Below are 17,273 nucleotides of genomic sequence, written 5' to 3'. Positions count from 1 at the left end.
GGAATTCCCCAACATTGGGAACATTCTTCCTGCATCTAACCTGTACAGTCCCGTCAGAATTTTATATGTTTCTATGAGATCCCCTCTCATCCTTCTAAACTCCAGTGAATACAGGCACAGTCGATCCAGTCTCTCATGTCTGTCCTGGCATCCCGGGAATCAGTCTGGTGAACCTTCGCTGCACTCCCTCAATAGCAAGAACGTCCTTCCTCAGATTAGGTGACCAAAACTGAACACAATATTCCAGGTGAGGCCTTACCAAGGCCCTGTACAACTGCAGTAAGATCTCCCTGCTCCTATACTCAAATCCCCTAGCTATGAAGGCCAACATACCATTTGCCGCCTTCACCACCTGCTGTACCTGCATGTCAACTTTCAATGACTGCTGTACCATGACACCCAGGTCTCGTTGCACCTCCTCTTTTCCCTAATCTGCCGCCGTTCAGATAATATTCTGCCTTTGTGTTTTTGCCACCAAAGTGGATAACCTCACATTTAGCCACATTATACTGCATCTGCCATGCATTTGCCCACTCACCTAACCTGTCCAAGTCACCCTGTAGCTTCTTGGCATCCTCCTCACAGCTCACACCGCCACCCAAACTTGGAGATATTCCACTCAATTCCTTCATCTAAATCATTGATGTATATTGTAAATAACTGGGATTGCAGCACTAGAAGGTTTGTCAAGCATGATTTATTTCCCTTTCATAAATCCATGCTGACTTGGACCGATCCTGTCATTGCTTTCCAAATGCGCTGCTATTTCATCTTTAATAATTGATTCCAACATTTTCCCCACTACTGATGTCAATTACCCATTTTCTTTCTCCCTCCTTTCTTAAAAAGTGGGGTTACATTAGCTACCCTCCGGTCCATAGGAACTGATCCAGAGTCGATTGACTGTTGGAAAATGATCACCAATGCATCCACTATTTCTAGGGCCACTTCCTTAAGTAGTCTGGGATGCAGACTATCAGGCCCTGGGGATTTATCGGCCTTCAATCCCATCAATTTTCCTAACACAATTTCCTGACTAATAAGGATTTCCTTCAGTTCCTCCTTCTCACTACACCCTCGGTCCCCTTGTATTTCCGGAAGGTTATTTGTGTCTTCCTTTGTGAAGACAGAACCAAAGTATTTGTTCAACTGGTCTGCCATTTCTTTGTTCCCCATTATAAATTCACCTGATTCTGACTGCAAGGGACCTACTTTTATCTTCGCTAATCTTTTTCTCTTCACATATCTATAGAAGCTTTTGCAGTCAGTTTTTATCTTCCCAGCAAGCTTCCTCTCATACTCTATTTGCCCCTCCTAATTAAACCCTTTGTCCTCCTCTGCTGAATTCTAAATTTCTCCTAGTCTTCAGGTTTGCTGCTTTTTCTGTCCAATTTATATGCCTCTTCCTTGGATTTAACACTATCCTTAATTTCCCTTGTTAGCCAAGGTTGAGCCATTTTCCCCATTTTATTTTTACTCCAGACAGGGATATACAATTGTTGAAGTTCACCATGTGATCTTTAAATGTCTGCCATTGCCTATCCACCGTCAACCCTTTAAGTATCATTCGCCAGTCTATTCTAGCCAATTCACGTCTCATACCATCGAAGTTACCTTTCCTTAAGTTCAGGACTCTAGTCTCTGAATTAACTGTGTCACTCTCCATCTTAATCGAGAATTCTACCATATTACGGTCACTCTTCCCCAAGGGGCATCGCACAACAAGATTGCTAATTAGTCCTTTCTCATTACACATCACCCAGTTTAGAAAGGCCAGCCCTCTAGTTGGTTCCTCGACATATTGGTCTAGAAAACCACCCCTTATACACTCCAGGAAATCCTCCTCCACCGTAGTGCTACCAGTTTGGTTAGCCCAATCTATATGTAGATTAAAGTCGCCCATGATGACTGCTGTACCTTTATTGCACGCTTCCCTAATTTCTTGTTTGATGCTGTTCCCAACCACTGTTTGGTGGTCTGTACACAACTCCCACTAGCGTTTTCTGCCCTTTGGTATTCCGCAGCTCCACCATGCAGATTCTACATCCTCCAAGCTAATGTCCCTCCTTATTATTGCATTAATTTCCTCTTTAACCAGCAACGCGAACCCACCTCCTTTTCCTTTCTGTCTATCCTTCCTGAATGTTGAATACCCCTGGATGTTGAGTTCCCAGCCTTGGTCACTCTGGAGCCATGTCTCCGTGATGCCAATTATATCATATTCGTTAACTGCTATCTGCGCAGTTAATTTGTCCACCTTATTATGAATATTCCCCACATTGAGGCACAGAGCCTTCAAGCTTGTCTTTTTAACACACTTTGTCCCTTTAGAATTTTGGTGTAATGTGGCCCTTTTTGATTTTTGCCTTGGGTTTCTCTGCCCTCCACTTTTACTTTTCTTCTTTCTATCTTTTGCTTCTGCCCCCATTCTACTTCCCTCTGTCTCCCTGCATAGGTTCCCATCCCCCTGTCATATTAGTTTAACCCCTCCCCAACTGCACTAGCAAATATTCCCTCTCGGACATTGGTTCTGGTCCTGCCCAGGTGCAGACCGTCCAGTTTGTACTGGTCCCACCTCCCCCAGAACAGGTTCCAATGTCCCAGGAAATTGAATCCCTCTCTTCTGCAACACTCCTCAAGCCACATATTCATCTTAGCTATCCTGCAATTCCTACTCTGACTAGCACGTGGCACTGGTAGCAATCCTGAGATTACTTTTTAATTTAACTCCTAGCCCCCTAAATTCAGCTTGTAGGACCTCATCCCGTTTTTCATCTATATCGTTGGTACCGATATGCACCATGACAACTGGCTGTTCACCCTCCCCCTCCAAAATGTCCTGCAGCCGCTCTGAGACATCCTTGACCCTTGCACCAGGGAGGCAATATACCATCCTGGAGTCTCAATTGCAGCCGCAGAAACGTCTATTTATTCCCCTTACAATTGAATCCCCTATCACTATAGCTCTCCCACTCTTTATCCTGCCCTCCTGTGCAGCAGAGCCACCCACGGTGCCATGAACTTGGTTGCTGCTGCCCTCCCCTGATGAGTCATCCCCCCCAACAGTACCCAAAACGGTGTATCTGTTTTGGAGGGGGATGACCGCAGGGGACCCCTGCATTACCTTCCTCCCACTGCTCTTCCTGCTGGTCACCCATTCCTATCTGCCTGTGTAACCCTTAGCTGCAGTATGTCCAACTCACTAAACGTGCTATTGACGACATCCTCAGCATCGCGGATGCTCCAGAGTGGTCTGTCAGGTGCTGCAGCAGGATACACTTCCTGCACATGTAGTAGTCAGGGACACTGGAAGCGTACCTGAGTTCCCACAGCACAGGAGGAGCATGACATGTGTCCGAGCTCTCCTGCCATGACTTAACCCTTAGATTAACATAATTTGGCAACAATGATAAAGGTCACCTACTGATGAAGGAAAAGAAAAAGAAGAAAAACTACTCGCTAATCACCAGCCAATCACTTACCCCCTTGGCTGTGATGTCACACTTTGATTTCTTTCGACTTCTTTTTTGCCTTCTCTCCCTGCACCAGCTGGCCTCCTCGATGCTGCCGCTCCCTGACTGTTGGGCCTTGAAAGGCCTCCCGACTCACTGCGCCGCCACCTCCTCGACGACTTACCGCTCCCCAACTGTTGGGCCTTGAAAGGCCTCCCGACTCACCGCGCCGATGACTCACCGCTCCCCGACTGTTGGACCTTTATAGGCCTCCCGACTCACCGCGCCGATGACTCACCGCTCCCCGACTGTTGGGCCTTGAAAGGCCTCCCGACTCACCGCGCCGATGACTCACCGCTCCCCGACTGTTGGACCTTTATAGGCATCCCGACTCACCGCGCCGATGACTCACCGCTCCCCGACTGTTGGGCCTTGAAAGGCCTCCCGACTCACTGCGCCGATGACTCACCGCTCCCCGACTGTTGGGCCTTGAAAGGCCTCCCGACTCACCGCGCCGATGACTCACCGCTCCCCGACTGTTGGGCCTTGAAAGGCCTCCCGACTCACCGCGCCGCCGCCTCCTCATCCTCAAAGAATTCCAGCAAATTTGTCAAACGTGATTTCCTTTTCATAAAACCATATTGACTCTGCTTGATTGAATCAGGCTTTTCCAAATGTCCTGCTACTGCTTCCTTAATAATGGACACCAGCATTTTCCCAACGACAGATGTTAGGCTAACTGGTCTATAATTTCCTGCTTCCTTTTTTAAATAGGTGCGTTAAATTTGCGGGTTTTCCAATCCGCTGGGACCTCCCCAGAACCCAGGGAATTTTGGTAGATTACAACCAATGCATCCACTATCTCTGCAGCCACTTATTTTAAGACCCAAGGATGCAGGGGACATGTCCACCTTTAGTCCCATTTTACTGAGTACTACTTCTTTAGTGACTGTGATTGTATTAAATCCCTCCCTCCCTATAGTCCCTTATCCACTATTGGGATGATTTTAGTGTCTTCTACCGTGAAGATCGATACAAAATATTTGTTCAAAGTCTCGGCCGTTTTCTTGTTCCCCATTATTAATTCCCCAGTCTCATCCTCTGGTTTCCCAATCCTCTGGCCTCCCACTAGTCTTGGCCACTTTGTATGCCCTTGTTTTCAATTTAATACCATCCCTTATTTCCTTAGTTAGTCACTGGTCGTTATCCTCTCTCTTACAGTCTTTCCTTCTCATTGGAATATATTTTTGTTGACAGTTATGAAATATCTACTTAAATGTCTGCCACTGCTCATCAACCATCCCACATTTTAATCTATTTTCCCAGTCCACTTTAGCCAACTCTGCCTTCATACCTTTGTATTCTCCTATGTTTAAGCTTAGGACACTGGTTTGAGATCCAACTTTCTCACCCTCCAACTGAATTTGAAATTCAACCATGCTATGGTCTCTCATTCCTGGAGCATCCTTTACTAGGAGATCGTTTATTAATCCTGCCTCATTACACAGTACCAGATCTAAGATAGCCTGCTCCCTGGTTGGTTCCACAACATACTGTTCAAGGAATCTATCCCAGGTATACTCTATTAACCCTCAAGGCTACCCTGGCCAATTTATTTTGTCCAATCAATGTGAAGGTTAAAATCGCCCATGATTTTTGCCATTCCTTTCGTACAAGCCTCCATTATTTCTTGATTTGTACTCCGTCCAACAGTGTAGCTACTGTTAGGGGGCCTACAGACTACGCCCATCAGCGATTTTTTCCGCTTATTATTCCTTATCTCCACACAAATTTCTCATTTGTCCGTGATGTGTCTTTGATGCCATGAGGCCAAACCAGAAAACAGCTCGCTTTAGAGTCGTTATCTCCTTTATGATGTAGCAACATGTTTACGTTAACTCTCTCAACTTCCATCCATTCTAAGTCTTTCTATAACAAATTGTCTTAAAAATACGTAAACAAAGCTAAAGTCTTAACTTGAAAACAACAGATAGTCACTTAGTAACAGGAGATTGTATATAGTACAAAGAACTATACCCGCCGTAGGAAAGCAAGACATTAGCATTTCTCTGATCCGAAGAGACTTTCCGTCTGCAATTCAAACATCAGAGTTTAAACAGCATTTTTTCCCATCACAGTTTTAATTGCATAACCATATACATTTTTAGGCATTTCTGATTTCTAAGATATCCTCATAGAATCATTGAAGGAGACCATTCAAGCCATCGTGCCTGTGCCCGCTTTTCAAAAGAGCTATCCATTAGTCCCACTTTCTTGCTCTTTCCCTATACACCTGTACTATTTTCCCCTTCAAATATTTAACCTACATATCGATTGGTCAAATCAAATCGCACGGGTTAGCCTTGAGGAGGAATTCATAGAATGCATACGGGATTGTTTCTTAGAACAGTATGTTACAGAACCTACAAGGGAGCAAGCTATCTTAGATCTGGTCCTGTGTAACGAGACAGGAATAATAAACGATCTCCTAGTAAAAGATCCTCTCGGAATGAGTGATCACCGTATGGTTGAATTTGTAATACACATTGAGGGTGAGGAAGTAGTGTCTCAAACGAGCGTACTATGCTTAAACAAAGGGGACTACAGTGGGATGAGGGCAGAGTTGGCTAAAGTAGACTGGGAACACAGACTAAACGGTGGCACAATTGAGGAACAGTGGAGGAGTTTTAAGGAGCTCTTTCATAGTGCTCAACAAAAATATATTCCAGTGAAAAAGAAGGGCGGTAAGAGAAGGGATAACCAGCCGTGGATAACCAAGGAAATAAAGGAGAGTATCAAATTAAAAACCAATGCGTATAAGGTGGCCAAGGTTAGTGGGAAACTAGAAGATTGGGAAAATTTTAAACGACAGCAAAGAATGATTAAGAAAGCAATAAAGAAAGGAAAGATAGATTACGAAAGTAAACTTGCGCAAAACATAAAAACAGATAGTAAAAGCTTTTACCAATATATAAAATGGAAAAGAGTGACTAAAGTAAATGTTGGTCCCTTAGAAGATGAGAAGGGGGATTTAATAATGGGACCTGGTTTTTGTGTCTTCACAGTGGAAGACACAAAAACCATGCCAAAAATTGCTGGTCACGGGAATGTGGGAAGGGAGGACCTTGAGATAATCACTATCACTAGGGGGGTAGTGCTGGACAGGCTAATGGGACTCAAGGTAGACAAGTCCCCAGGTCCTGATGAAATGCATCCCAGGGTATTAAGAGATGGCGGAAGTTATATCGGATGCATTCGTTATAATCTATCAAAATTCTCTGAACTCTGGGGAGGTACCAGCAGATTGGAAAGCAGCTAATGTAACGCCTCTGTTTTAAAAAAGGGGGCAGACAAAAGGCAGGTAATTATAGGCTGGTTAGTTTAACATCTGTAGTGGGGAAAATGTTTGAAGCTATCATTTAAGGAAGAAATAGCAGGACATCTAGATAGGAATAGTGCAATCAAGCAGACGCAACATGGATTCATGAAGGGGAAATCATGTTTAACTAATTTACTGGAATTCTTTGAGGATATAACGATCATGGTGGATAGAGGTGTACCGATGGATGTGGTGTATTTAGATTTCCAAAAGGCATTCGATAAGGTGCCACACAAAAGGTTACTGCAGAAGATAAAGGTACGCGGAGTCAGAGGAAATGTATTAGCATGGATCGAGAATTGGCTGGCGAACAGAAAGCAGAGAGTCGGGATAAGTGAGTCCTTTTCGGGTTGGAAATCGGTGGTTAGTGGTGTGCCACAGGGATCGGTGCTGGGACCACAACTGTTTACAATATACATAGATGACCTGGAAGAGGGGACAGAGTATAGTGTAACAAAATTTGCAGATAACACAAAGATTAGTGGGAAAGTGGGTTGAGTAGAGGACACAGAGAGGCTGCAAAGAGATTTAGATAGGTTAAGCGAATGGGCTAAGGTTTGGCAGATGGAATACAATGTCGGAAAATGTGAGGTCATCCACCTTGGGGGGGAAAAAAAACAGTAAAAGGGAATATTATTTGAATGGGGAGAAATTACAACATGCTGCAGTGCAGAGGGACCTGGGGGTCCTTGTGCATGAATCCCAAAAAGTTAGTTTGCAGGTGCAACAGGTAATCAGGAAGGCGAATGGAATGTTGGCCTTCATTGCGAGAGGGATGGAGTACAAAAGCAGGGAGGTCCTGCTGCAACTGTACAGGGTATTGATGAGGCCGCACCTGGAATACTGCATGCAGTTTTGGTCACCTTACTTAAGGAAGGATATACTGGCTTTGGAGGGGGTACAGAGACGATTCACTAGGCTGATTCCGGAGATGAGGGGGTTACCTTATGATGATAGATTGAGTAGACTGGGTCTTTATTCGTTGGAGTTCAGAAGGATGAGGGGTGATCTTAAAATATTTAAAATAATGAAAGGGATAGACAAGATAGAGGCAGAGAGGTTGTTTCCACTGGTTGGGGAGACTAGAACTAGGGGGCATAGCCTCAAAATATGGGGGAGCCAATTTAAAACCGAGTTGAGAAGGAATTTCTTCTCCCAGAGGGTTGTGAATCTGTGGAATTCTCTGCCCAAGGAAGCAGTTGAGGCTGGCTCATTGAATGTATTCAAATCACAGATAGATAGATTTTTAACCAATAAGGGAATTACGGGTTATTGGGAGCGGGCGGATAAGTGGAGCTGAGTCCACAGCCAGATCAGCCATGATCTTGTTAAATGATGGAGCAGGCTCGAGGGGCTAGATGGCCTACTCCTGTTCCTAATTCTTATGTTCTTATGTTCTTTTGAAAATGTTATGTTAAGAATTGATGTTTGTCATAGATACCTTTCCACATTCAGTGGATATTCTAAGTGATGTGAGAGTATTAATTTTCTGGGAGTTGATTCACACTGCCCATGTCTACTTGTATGTTAGTGAGACGAAGGGAAGTAAACATAGTACCGCCTTTCAATCTGGGCCAGATATGTGATTTGTGCTCATATATCCCTTCAATGGCTGAAGGTGGACTGAGGTAACACTAAATATTGTAAAATATTGTTAGATTTATAGGCTGCTGTATTCCACGATTAGGTGAACAGTATTGATACAACCTACATTCATAAAATGACGTGAAATAAAGAATATGTGACTCTTATCCTATTTTGGTTGACCTTAAACAGAGTAAGCCCTCTGCATTCTGGCCTGCAGTCCTGGGGCAGAACCTGCTCTCATTACAGCCTTTTTCTGCCTCACTGACTGTGTAGTGTACTGTGCCGAAAAGCCTTGACTGTCTTTTGATGTCTGTGTCTCTTTATTAAAAACCTGACTTCTTCAACTTTTAGTCAAAACTGACTACCCATCCCCGAACATCCCTTTCCCTCCACCACCTCCAAACCTCCAACCCCTTCTCCACCCGCCCCTCTTTCTCTTTCTCTTCCTCGCTCCCCCATCCCGCCCCCCGCTTCTCCCCAGACCACCAAGTCAATGACCCCTGCTGAGTTGAAACTAGTAGGATCGTCATAGTATGTGAAATGATGCCTGAAATGTCAAAATAACTTTAATTGACTACAGGATGTTGGTGTCAGTTACCCTGTCTGAAACCTAAGACCGCTTACTGCTAGCCCTTTAAAGTAAGCTTTGATTAAAAGCATATTTTAAAATAACTAATACCTAGATCATTTCCTATGAAAACAAATTATGAAAAAATCCAGAAACATAGAAAATAGGTGCAGGAGTAGGCCATTCGGCCCTTCGAGCCTGCACCACCATTCAATAAGATCATGGCTGATCATTCACCTCAGTACCCCTTTCCTGCTTTCTCTCCATACCCCTTGATCCCTTTAGCCGTAAGGGCCATATCTAACTCCCTCTTGAATATATCCAATGAACTGGCATCAACAACACTCTGCGGTAGGGAATTCCACAGGTAACAACTCTGAGTGAAGCAGTTTCTCCTCATCTCAGTCCTAAATGGCTTACTCCTTATCCTTTGACTATGTCCCCTGGTCCTCGACTTCCCCAACATCGGGAACATTCTTCCTGCATCTAACCTGTCCAGTCCCGTCAGAATTTTATATGTTTCGATGAGATCCCCTCTCATCCTTCTAAACTCCAGTGAATACAGGCACAGTCGATCCAGTCTCTCCTCATATGTCATTCCTGCCATCTCGGGAATCAGTCTGCTGAACCTTCGCTGCACTCGCTCAATAGCAAGAACGTCCTTCCTCAGATTAGGAGACCAAAACTGAACACAATATTCCAGGTGAGGCCTTACTAAGGCCCTGTACAACTGCAGTAAGACCTCCTTGCTCCTATACTCAAATCTCCTAGCTATGAAGGCCAACATACCATTTGCCGCCTTCACTGCCTGCTGTACCTGCATGCCAACTTTCAATGACTGATGTACCATGACACCCTGGTCTCGTTGCACCTTCCCTTTTCTTAATCTGCCACCATTCAGATAATATTCTGCCTTCGTGTTTTTGCCACCAAAGTGGATAACCTCACATTTATCCACATTATACTGCATCTGCCACGTGTTTGCCCAGTCATCTAACCTGTCCAAGTCACGCTGCAACCTCTTAGCATCCTCCTCACAGCTCACACCGCCACCCAGTTTAGTGTCATCTTGTCATCTGCAAACTTGGAGATATTACACTCAATTCCCTCATCCAAATCATTAATGTATATTGTAAATAGCTGGGGTCCCAGCACTGAGCCCTGCGACACCCCACTAGTCACTGCCTGCCATTCTGAAAAGGACCCATTTATGCCGACTCTCTGCTTCCTGTCTGCCAACCAATTCTCTATCCACGTCAGTACATTACCCCCAATACCATGTGCTTTAATTTTGCACACCAATCTCTTTTGTGGGACCTTGTCAAAAGCCTTTGGAAAGTCCAAATACACCACATCCACTGGTTTTCCCTTGTCCACTCTACTAGTTACATCCTCAAAAAATTCTGGAAGATTTGTCGAGCAGGATTTCCTTTTCATAAATCCTATCACTGCTTTCCAAATGTGCTGCTATTTCATCTTTAATATTTGATTCCAACATTTTCTCCACTACTGATGTCAGGCTAACTGGTCTATAATTACCTGTTTTCTCTCTCCCTCCTTTCTTAAAAAGTGGTGTTGTATTAGCTACCCTCTAGTCCATAGGAACTGATCCAGATTCGATAGATTGTTGGAAAATGATCATCAATGCATCCACTATTTCTAGGGCTACTTCCTTAAGTACTCTGGGATGTAGACTATCGGGCCCCAGGGATTTATCGACCTTCAATTCCATCAATTTCCCTAACACAATTTCCCGCCTAATAATGATTTCCTTCAGTTCCTCCTTCTCACTAGACCCTGGGTCCCCTCGGATCTCCGGAAGATTATTTGTGTCTTCCTTTTGAAGACAGAACCAAAGTATTTGTTTAACTGGTCTGGCATTTCTTTGTTCTCCATTATAAATTCACCTGAATCTGACTGCAAGTGACCTATGTTTGTTTTCACTATTATTTTTCTCTTCACATATCTATAGAAGCTTTTGCAGTCAGTTTTTATGTTCTCAGCAAGCTTCCTCTCATACTCTATTTCCCCCCTCCTAATTAAATCCTTTGTCCTCTTCTGTTGAATTACAAAATTCTCCCAGTCCTCAGGTTTGCTGCTTTTTCTGGCCAATTTACATGCCTCTTCCTTGTATTAAACACTATCCTTAATTTCCCTTGTTAGCCAAGGTTGAGCCACCTTCCCTGTTTTATTTTTACTCCAGACAGGGATGTACAATTGTTGAAGTTCATCCATGTGATCTTTAAATGTTTACCATTGCCTATCCACTGTCAACCCTTTAAGTATCACTCGCCAGTCTATTCCAGCCAATTCACGTCTCATACCATCGAAGTTACATTTCCTTAAGTTCAGTACCCTAGTCTCTGAATTAACTGTGTCACTCTCCATCTTACTAAAGAATTCTACCATATTACGGTCACTCTTACCCAAGGGGCCTCGCACAACAAGATTGTTAATTAGTCCTTTCTCATTACACATTACCCAGTCTAGGATGGCCAGCCCTCTAGTTGGTTCCTCGACATATTGGTCGAGAAAACCGTCCCTAATATACTCCAAGAAATCTTCCTCCACTGCATTGCTACCAGTTTGGTTAGCCCAGTCAATATGTAGATTAAAGTCGCCCATGATAACTGCTGTACCTTCATTGCACGCATCCCTAATTTCTTGTTTGGTGCTGTCCCCAACCTCACTACTACTGTTTGGTGGTCTGTACACAACTCTCACTGGCGTTTTCTGCCCTTTGGTATTCCGTAGCTCCACCCATTCAGATTCCACATCATCCAAGCTAATGTCCTTCCATACTATTGCATTAATCTCTCTTTAACCAGCAACGCCACCCCACCTCCTTTTCCTTTCTGTCTATTCTTCCTAAATGATGAATACCCCTGGATGTTGAGTTCCCAGCCTTGGTCACCCTGGAGCCATGTCTCCGTGATGCCAATTACATCATATCCGTTAACTGCTATCTGCGCAGTTAATTCGTCCACCTTGCCTTTCGGCTTGTCCTTTTAACATCCTTTGCCCCTTTAGAATTTTGGTGTAATGTGGCCCTTTTTGTTTTTTGCTTTGGATTTCTCTGCCCTCCACTTTTACTTTTCTTCTTTCTATCTTTTGCTTCTGTCCCCATTCTGCTTCCCTCTGTCTCCTTGCATAGGTTCCCATCCCCCTGCCATATTTAACCGCTCCCCAACAGCATTTGCAAACACTCCCGCTAGGACATTGGTTTCGGTACTGCCCAGGTGCAGACCGTCTGGTTTGTATTAGCCCCACCTCCCTCAAAACTGGTTTCAATGTCCCAGGAATTTGAATCCCTCCCTTCTGCCACGTATTCATTTGAGCTATCCTGCGATTCCTACTCTGCCTAGCACGTGGCACTGGTAGCAATCCTGAGATTACTACTTTTGAGGTCCTACTTTTTAATTTAGCTCCTAGCTCCCTAAATTCATCTTGTAGGACCTCATCCCATTTTTTACCTGTATCGTTGGTACCTATATGCACCACAACAATTGGCTGTTCACCCTCCCTCTTCAAAATGTCCTGCACCTGCTCCGAGACATCCTTGACCCTTGCACCAGGGAGGCAACATGACATAGTGAATTGAGAGTATCTATGGCACAATTATTTCCTGTAGTTTGCACTGAAAAGTAATGTTTCCTCTTTCTTTTAAAGGATCCTAAACTGCTAAGCCTGGTGTCAAGATTGATTTGTTTCAACCCTAATGACAGATTGCAAGTTGACCAGGTGTTAAAGGATGACTTGTTCTTGGGGTTTAAAACTCCTGACACTATTCACGAAGAAACGAATACTTCTAGATCCGACGAAACCATTGTGATCAGTGCCTTTGCAGGTGAAATCAAATCAGAATTGCTGGGTGAAGCTGCAACATAAAATCTTTCCCAGATTTATGTTTTACAGCTTATTTTCATTAGTTGTGTCAAATAAGTTTTGTTGTACCAATGCTTCTGGTGACTTCAATAGACTAGTAATGGAAGGGGAGGACATATGAGGCTGCCTCTTGATACTCGGTACAACTTTGGAAAATGGTTTCCATGAATAACGGTGGTGGGGCAGAGTTCTTTTCATTTTTACTTTTTATTTCTTATGAGGTTACTATTTAATTTGAGAGAAATTTTGTGTTTTTCTTGCAAAATTACTGGAAAATAAACAGTACAATCTGTTCATTGTTCCCTCCTGTTGCCATTTTTTCATTCACAATACACAGTTATTTTATAAAGGAATACCAGGTATCATTTGGATTACTTCTGATGTGCTCTTTTCAGTGACTAGGTGAAAGTCCTCTGTACGTAGGCCAGCTGCTGAAGTTGTTTATGCCAGTGCTAGAACCTTTTGATGTAAAGGATTGACAAGTGGTGCGTGGGGGCTCCCCTTCCATTGCTGCTAATGAGAGACTCGTATTGTGTTCTGGTTTAATGTGTACCTTTTTGTGGGAAGAAAGATGCATAGCCTTCAAATAATTGTGAATATGAATAAGTGAGAATTAAAAAAAAAAATACATACTGCTACCATTGTGACACTGAAGACCTTACTGCAAAAGAAAAATCAACTGATAAACATTTGCACCCTTGAGGAGGAAGAAAGAGGCAATACAAATACACAACTTTGTTTCAGAAGGAAAGGCAAAGGTTAAACATACTTTCCAGTTTAGTAATGCTTTGTCCAGCAATGTGTTGGTCTGTTTCAATAATGTGCTTAATAAAGAATTACAGTTCTCTTCACTGTTGTTGTGAGCTCAACAAAATAGTTACTAACAACTCAAATGTTGAAGGTCGTAAATGGGCTTGTTTTTGCATTCATTCCGGGATGTGGGGGCGTCGCTGGCAAGGCCAGCATTTATTGCCCATCCCTAATTACCCTTGAGAATGTGGCAGTGAGCCACCTTCTTAAACCGCTGCAGTCCTTTTGGCGAAGGAACTCCTACAGTGGTGTTAGGGAGCGAGTTCCAAGATTTTGACCCAGCAACGATGAAGGAACAGCGATATATTTCCAAGTCAGGATGGTGTGTAACTTGGGGAACTTGCAGGTGATGGTGCTCCCATGCGCCTGCTGCCCTTGTCCTTCTAGGTGGTAGAGGTCGCGGGTTTGAGCGTTGCTACCGAAGAAGCCTTGGTGATTTGCTGCAGTACATCTTGTAGATGGTAAACACGGCAGCCACTGCGCTGGTGGTGGAGGGAGTGAATGTTGAAGGTGGTGGATGGGGTGCCAATCAAGCGGGCTGCTTTGTCCTGGATGGTGTTGAGCTACTACTGTTAGTAGCAGAAACTCCTTCAGAACAAGTGTTCACTTGAATTTGCTGAGAATTAGTAGAATGTGATATTTGGTCCACATTGTAAGAGGGGTTCTTGGGGCAATGGGAAAAGGCGTGGTAAGTTTTGAGGCTTTTGAAGGTACAAAATGATGCAACTAAGCAAAGAGATTCAGGAGGATAATTTTTGAGTCCAATCATTGGCAGCTGAAGACTCTTTGTCTGTGGCAGTAATTTTGCAGGGAGTCAGTGGGCGGGATAGTTGGGGGAAAAAAAATTCACAGCGGGTCAGGACCCTGCTGTGAACCCACTGCCACACACTTTTCCTCATGTCGGGTCTGTCAGCGTTGAGCAGATCCAACAAGCAGCAGCAAGAGACCCAATTCAGGTAATTAGTGACTTGTTTCGAGCCACTTAAGGTAAGCTGAAAATCATTCTTATGTATTTGACAGCTTGTCCACGGGATCCACGCAGGTCATGGGCTGCACCTGTTAAGCTGAGGTGGGAATTCAGTACCCATTGAAGAGGTGGGCACCGGAGGGACTGGAGTGCATCATCACGCCCGGCAACCAAATTTTAATTTGATTTTACGTTTTAAAGTTTAATTTGTTTTAATTGCCGGTGCTTTTAGTGTCCCCCTCCCCTTTTATAGGGGGCACTGGGAAAATTTGATTTTAGCGCCCCAAAAAAAAAAAAAAAAATAATAATAAAAAAAAAAAAAAAAAGGGGCCTTGAAAATGTCTGCTGTGTCACCCAGGTCGGGTGGCATGGTCTTAATGTTTTATGTTTTGCAGGTAAACTCAAAAGAGTTTCAGTACCCATTGAATCAGCTGTTGAGTTGACTGCTTCAAATGTAAAGTAAAAGCTCCCACCTTAGAGATATCTTTCCTCAGCCACAAACTCTTTCTCACAGCATTTCCACAGCAGATTCACCATGCTACAAGTCTTTACACAAGTCTACATCCAATCTGACCTCATTACCTCTCACCATTGACAGATTGCTTCTGTCATCGCTACTTCACCTGCCATCTATTCCATCAGCATCGGTGCCCTTTATACTCTCTCTCACCTTGGTCCTCAGAATCCCACCATGATCAACCCCAACACCAGCAGCACCAACAACAACACCAACCTTCTCCACAAGCAAAATACTGCAGATGTTGGAATCTGAAATAAAAACAGAAAATGCTAGAAATCTCAGCGGGTCAGGCAGCATCTGGAGAGAAAAGCAGAGTTAACGTTTCAGGTCACATGCTATTGGGCCTCACTCATATTACATAGAATCTACAGCACTAAAACAGGCAATTTCACCCAAGTGGTTTATACCAGTGCTTATATTCCACACAAGCCGCCTCCCCCTCTAATTAACTCTTCCCACCCTGCTCCCATACAATCCCTGTTCCTTTCTCCTTCATGTTTACATAAAGTCTCCCCTTAAGTGTGTAAGTGCTATCTGCTTCAACTATTCCATGTGACAGTGAGTTTCACATTCTCACCACTGTGTAAAGAAATTCCTCCTAAATTCTTCATTTGATCGGTGACTGGTTATTATATATTTATGTCCCCTTGTTCTGGACTTGCCTACAAATGAAAACCGTTTCTCCCTATTCCCCCTATCTCATTCCCTCATAATTTGAAACGCCTCGATCAAGTCTTCTCTTTTCCAGAGAAAAGAGCCCCAGCCTACTTAATCTTTCCCGAAAGTTGCATCCTCTATATTCTGGTAACGTTCTCGTCAATTTGTTACCTCTGCAAAATCTGCTAAAGGCTTAATTACTCTAAACAGAACACAGTAGACAAGTACATAAGAACATAAGAATTAGGAACAGGAGTAGGCCATCTAGCCCCTCGAGCCTGCTCCGCCATTCAACAAGATCATGGCTGATCTGGCCATGGACTCAGCTCCACTTATCCGTCCACTCCCCATAACCCTTAATTCCCTTATTGGTTAAAAATCTATCTATCTGTGACTTGAATACATTCAATGAGCTAGCCTCAACTGCTTCCTTGGGCAGAGAATTCCACAGATTCACAACCCTCTGGGAGAAGAAATTCCTTCTCAACTCGGTTTTAAATTGGCTCCCCCGTATTTTGAGGCTGTGCCCCCTAGTTCTAAACTCCCCGACCAGTGGAAACAACCTCTCTGCCTCTATCTTGTCGATCCCTTTCATTATTTTAAATGTAAGGCTGCACTTCAGTCCCACTCTCCTGATCTTTGGGCACCCTGTGCGGAGGGGAGCGGGTAGGTCCGAAGGCCTCCTCGTAGGACTGCTCCTGGGCACGGCCAAGGGTGCCATCAGCCGGTCCAGGCAGCGGGCGGTCGAGGGGGTCGTTCAACCTGACTGCCTGCCTCTCTTCCGCTCTTACATCCGGTCCAGGGTGTCCTTGGAGATGGAGCACGCGGTGTCCACCGGTACGCTCGCGGCCTTCCGCGAGAGGTGGGCACCGGAGGGACTGGAGTGCATCATCACGCCCGGCAACCAAATTTTAATTTGATTTTACGTTTTAAAGTTTAATTTGTTTTAATTGCCGGTGCTTTTAGTGTCCCCCTCCCCTTTTATAGGGGGCATTTGGAAAAATGTGATTTTAGCGCCGGAAAGAAACCAAAAAAAAGAAAAAAAAACACAAAAAAAGGAGAAAAAAAAGGGGCCTTGAAAATGTCTGCTGTGTCACCCAGGCGGGTGGCACGGTTTAATGTTTATGTTTTTTTTCAGGTAAACTCAAAAGAGTTTCATGCACAAGGACCCCCAGGTCCCTCTGCACCGCAGCATGTTGTAATTTCTCCCCATTCAAATAATATTCCCTTTTACTGTTTTTTTTCCCAAGGTGGATGACCTCACACTTTCCGACATTGTATTCCATCTGCCAAACCTTAGCCCATTCGATTAACCTATCTAAATCTCTTTGCAGCCTCTGTGTCCTCGACACAACCCACTTTCCCACTAATCTTTGTGTCATCTGCAAATTTTGTTACAGTACACTCTGTCCCCTCTTCCAGGTCATCTATGTATATTGTAAACAGTT

At 44.1% G+C, this 17,273-nt stretch overlaps 1 protein-coding gene across 8 annotated transcripts in view; it reads left to right on the top strand.

Annotated features, from left to right (window-relative positions):
* stk31 (serine/threonine kinase 31) overlaps nt 1–13,722 on the top strand; it is a 187,929-nt gene extending 174,207 nt beyond the window's left edge. For all 8 annotated transcript variants that reach the window (XM_070880935.1, XM_070880934.1, XM_070880941.1 and 5 more), the window contains one exon: nt 12,656–13,722. In XM_070880935.1, coding sequence (XP_070737036.1) covers nt 12,656–12,874 — 219 coding nt within the window. In that variant the 3' untranslated portion in view covers nt 12,875–13,722. The remainder of the gene's footprint in view (nt 1–12,655) is intronic.
* The last annotated feature ends 3,551 nt before the right edge of the window (nt 13,723–17,273 follow it).

Source organism: Pristiophorus japonicus, chromosome 5 (assembly GCF_044704955.1).
Source record: "Pristiophorus japonicus isolate sPriJap1 chromosome 5, sPriJap1.hap1, whole genome shotgun sequence".
Classification (NCBI taxonomy): domain Eukaryota; kingdom Metazoa; phylum Chordata; class Chondrichthyes; family Pristiophoridae; genus Pristiophorus; species Pristiophorus japonicus.
The sequence above is the reverse complement of the archived record's forward strand: the minus strand, read 5'-3'. Positions and strand labels throughout refer to the sequence as shown.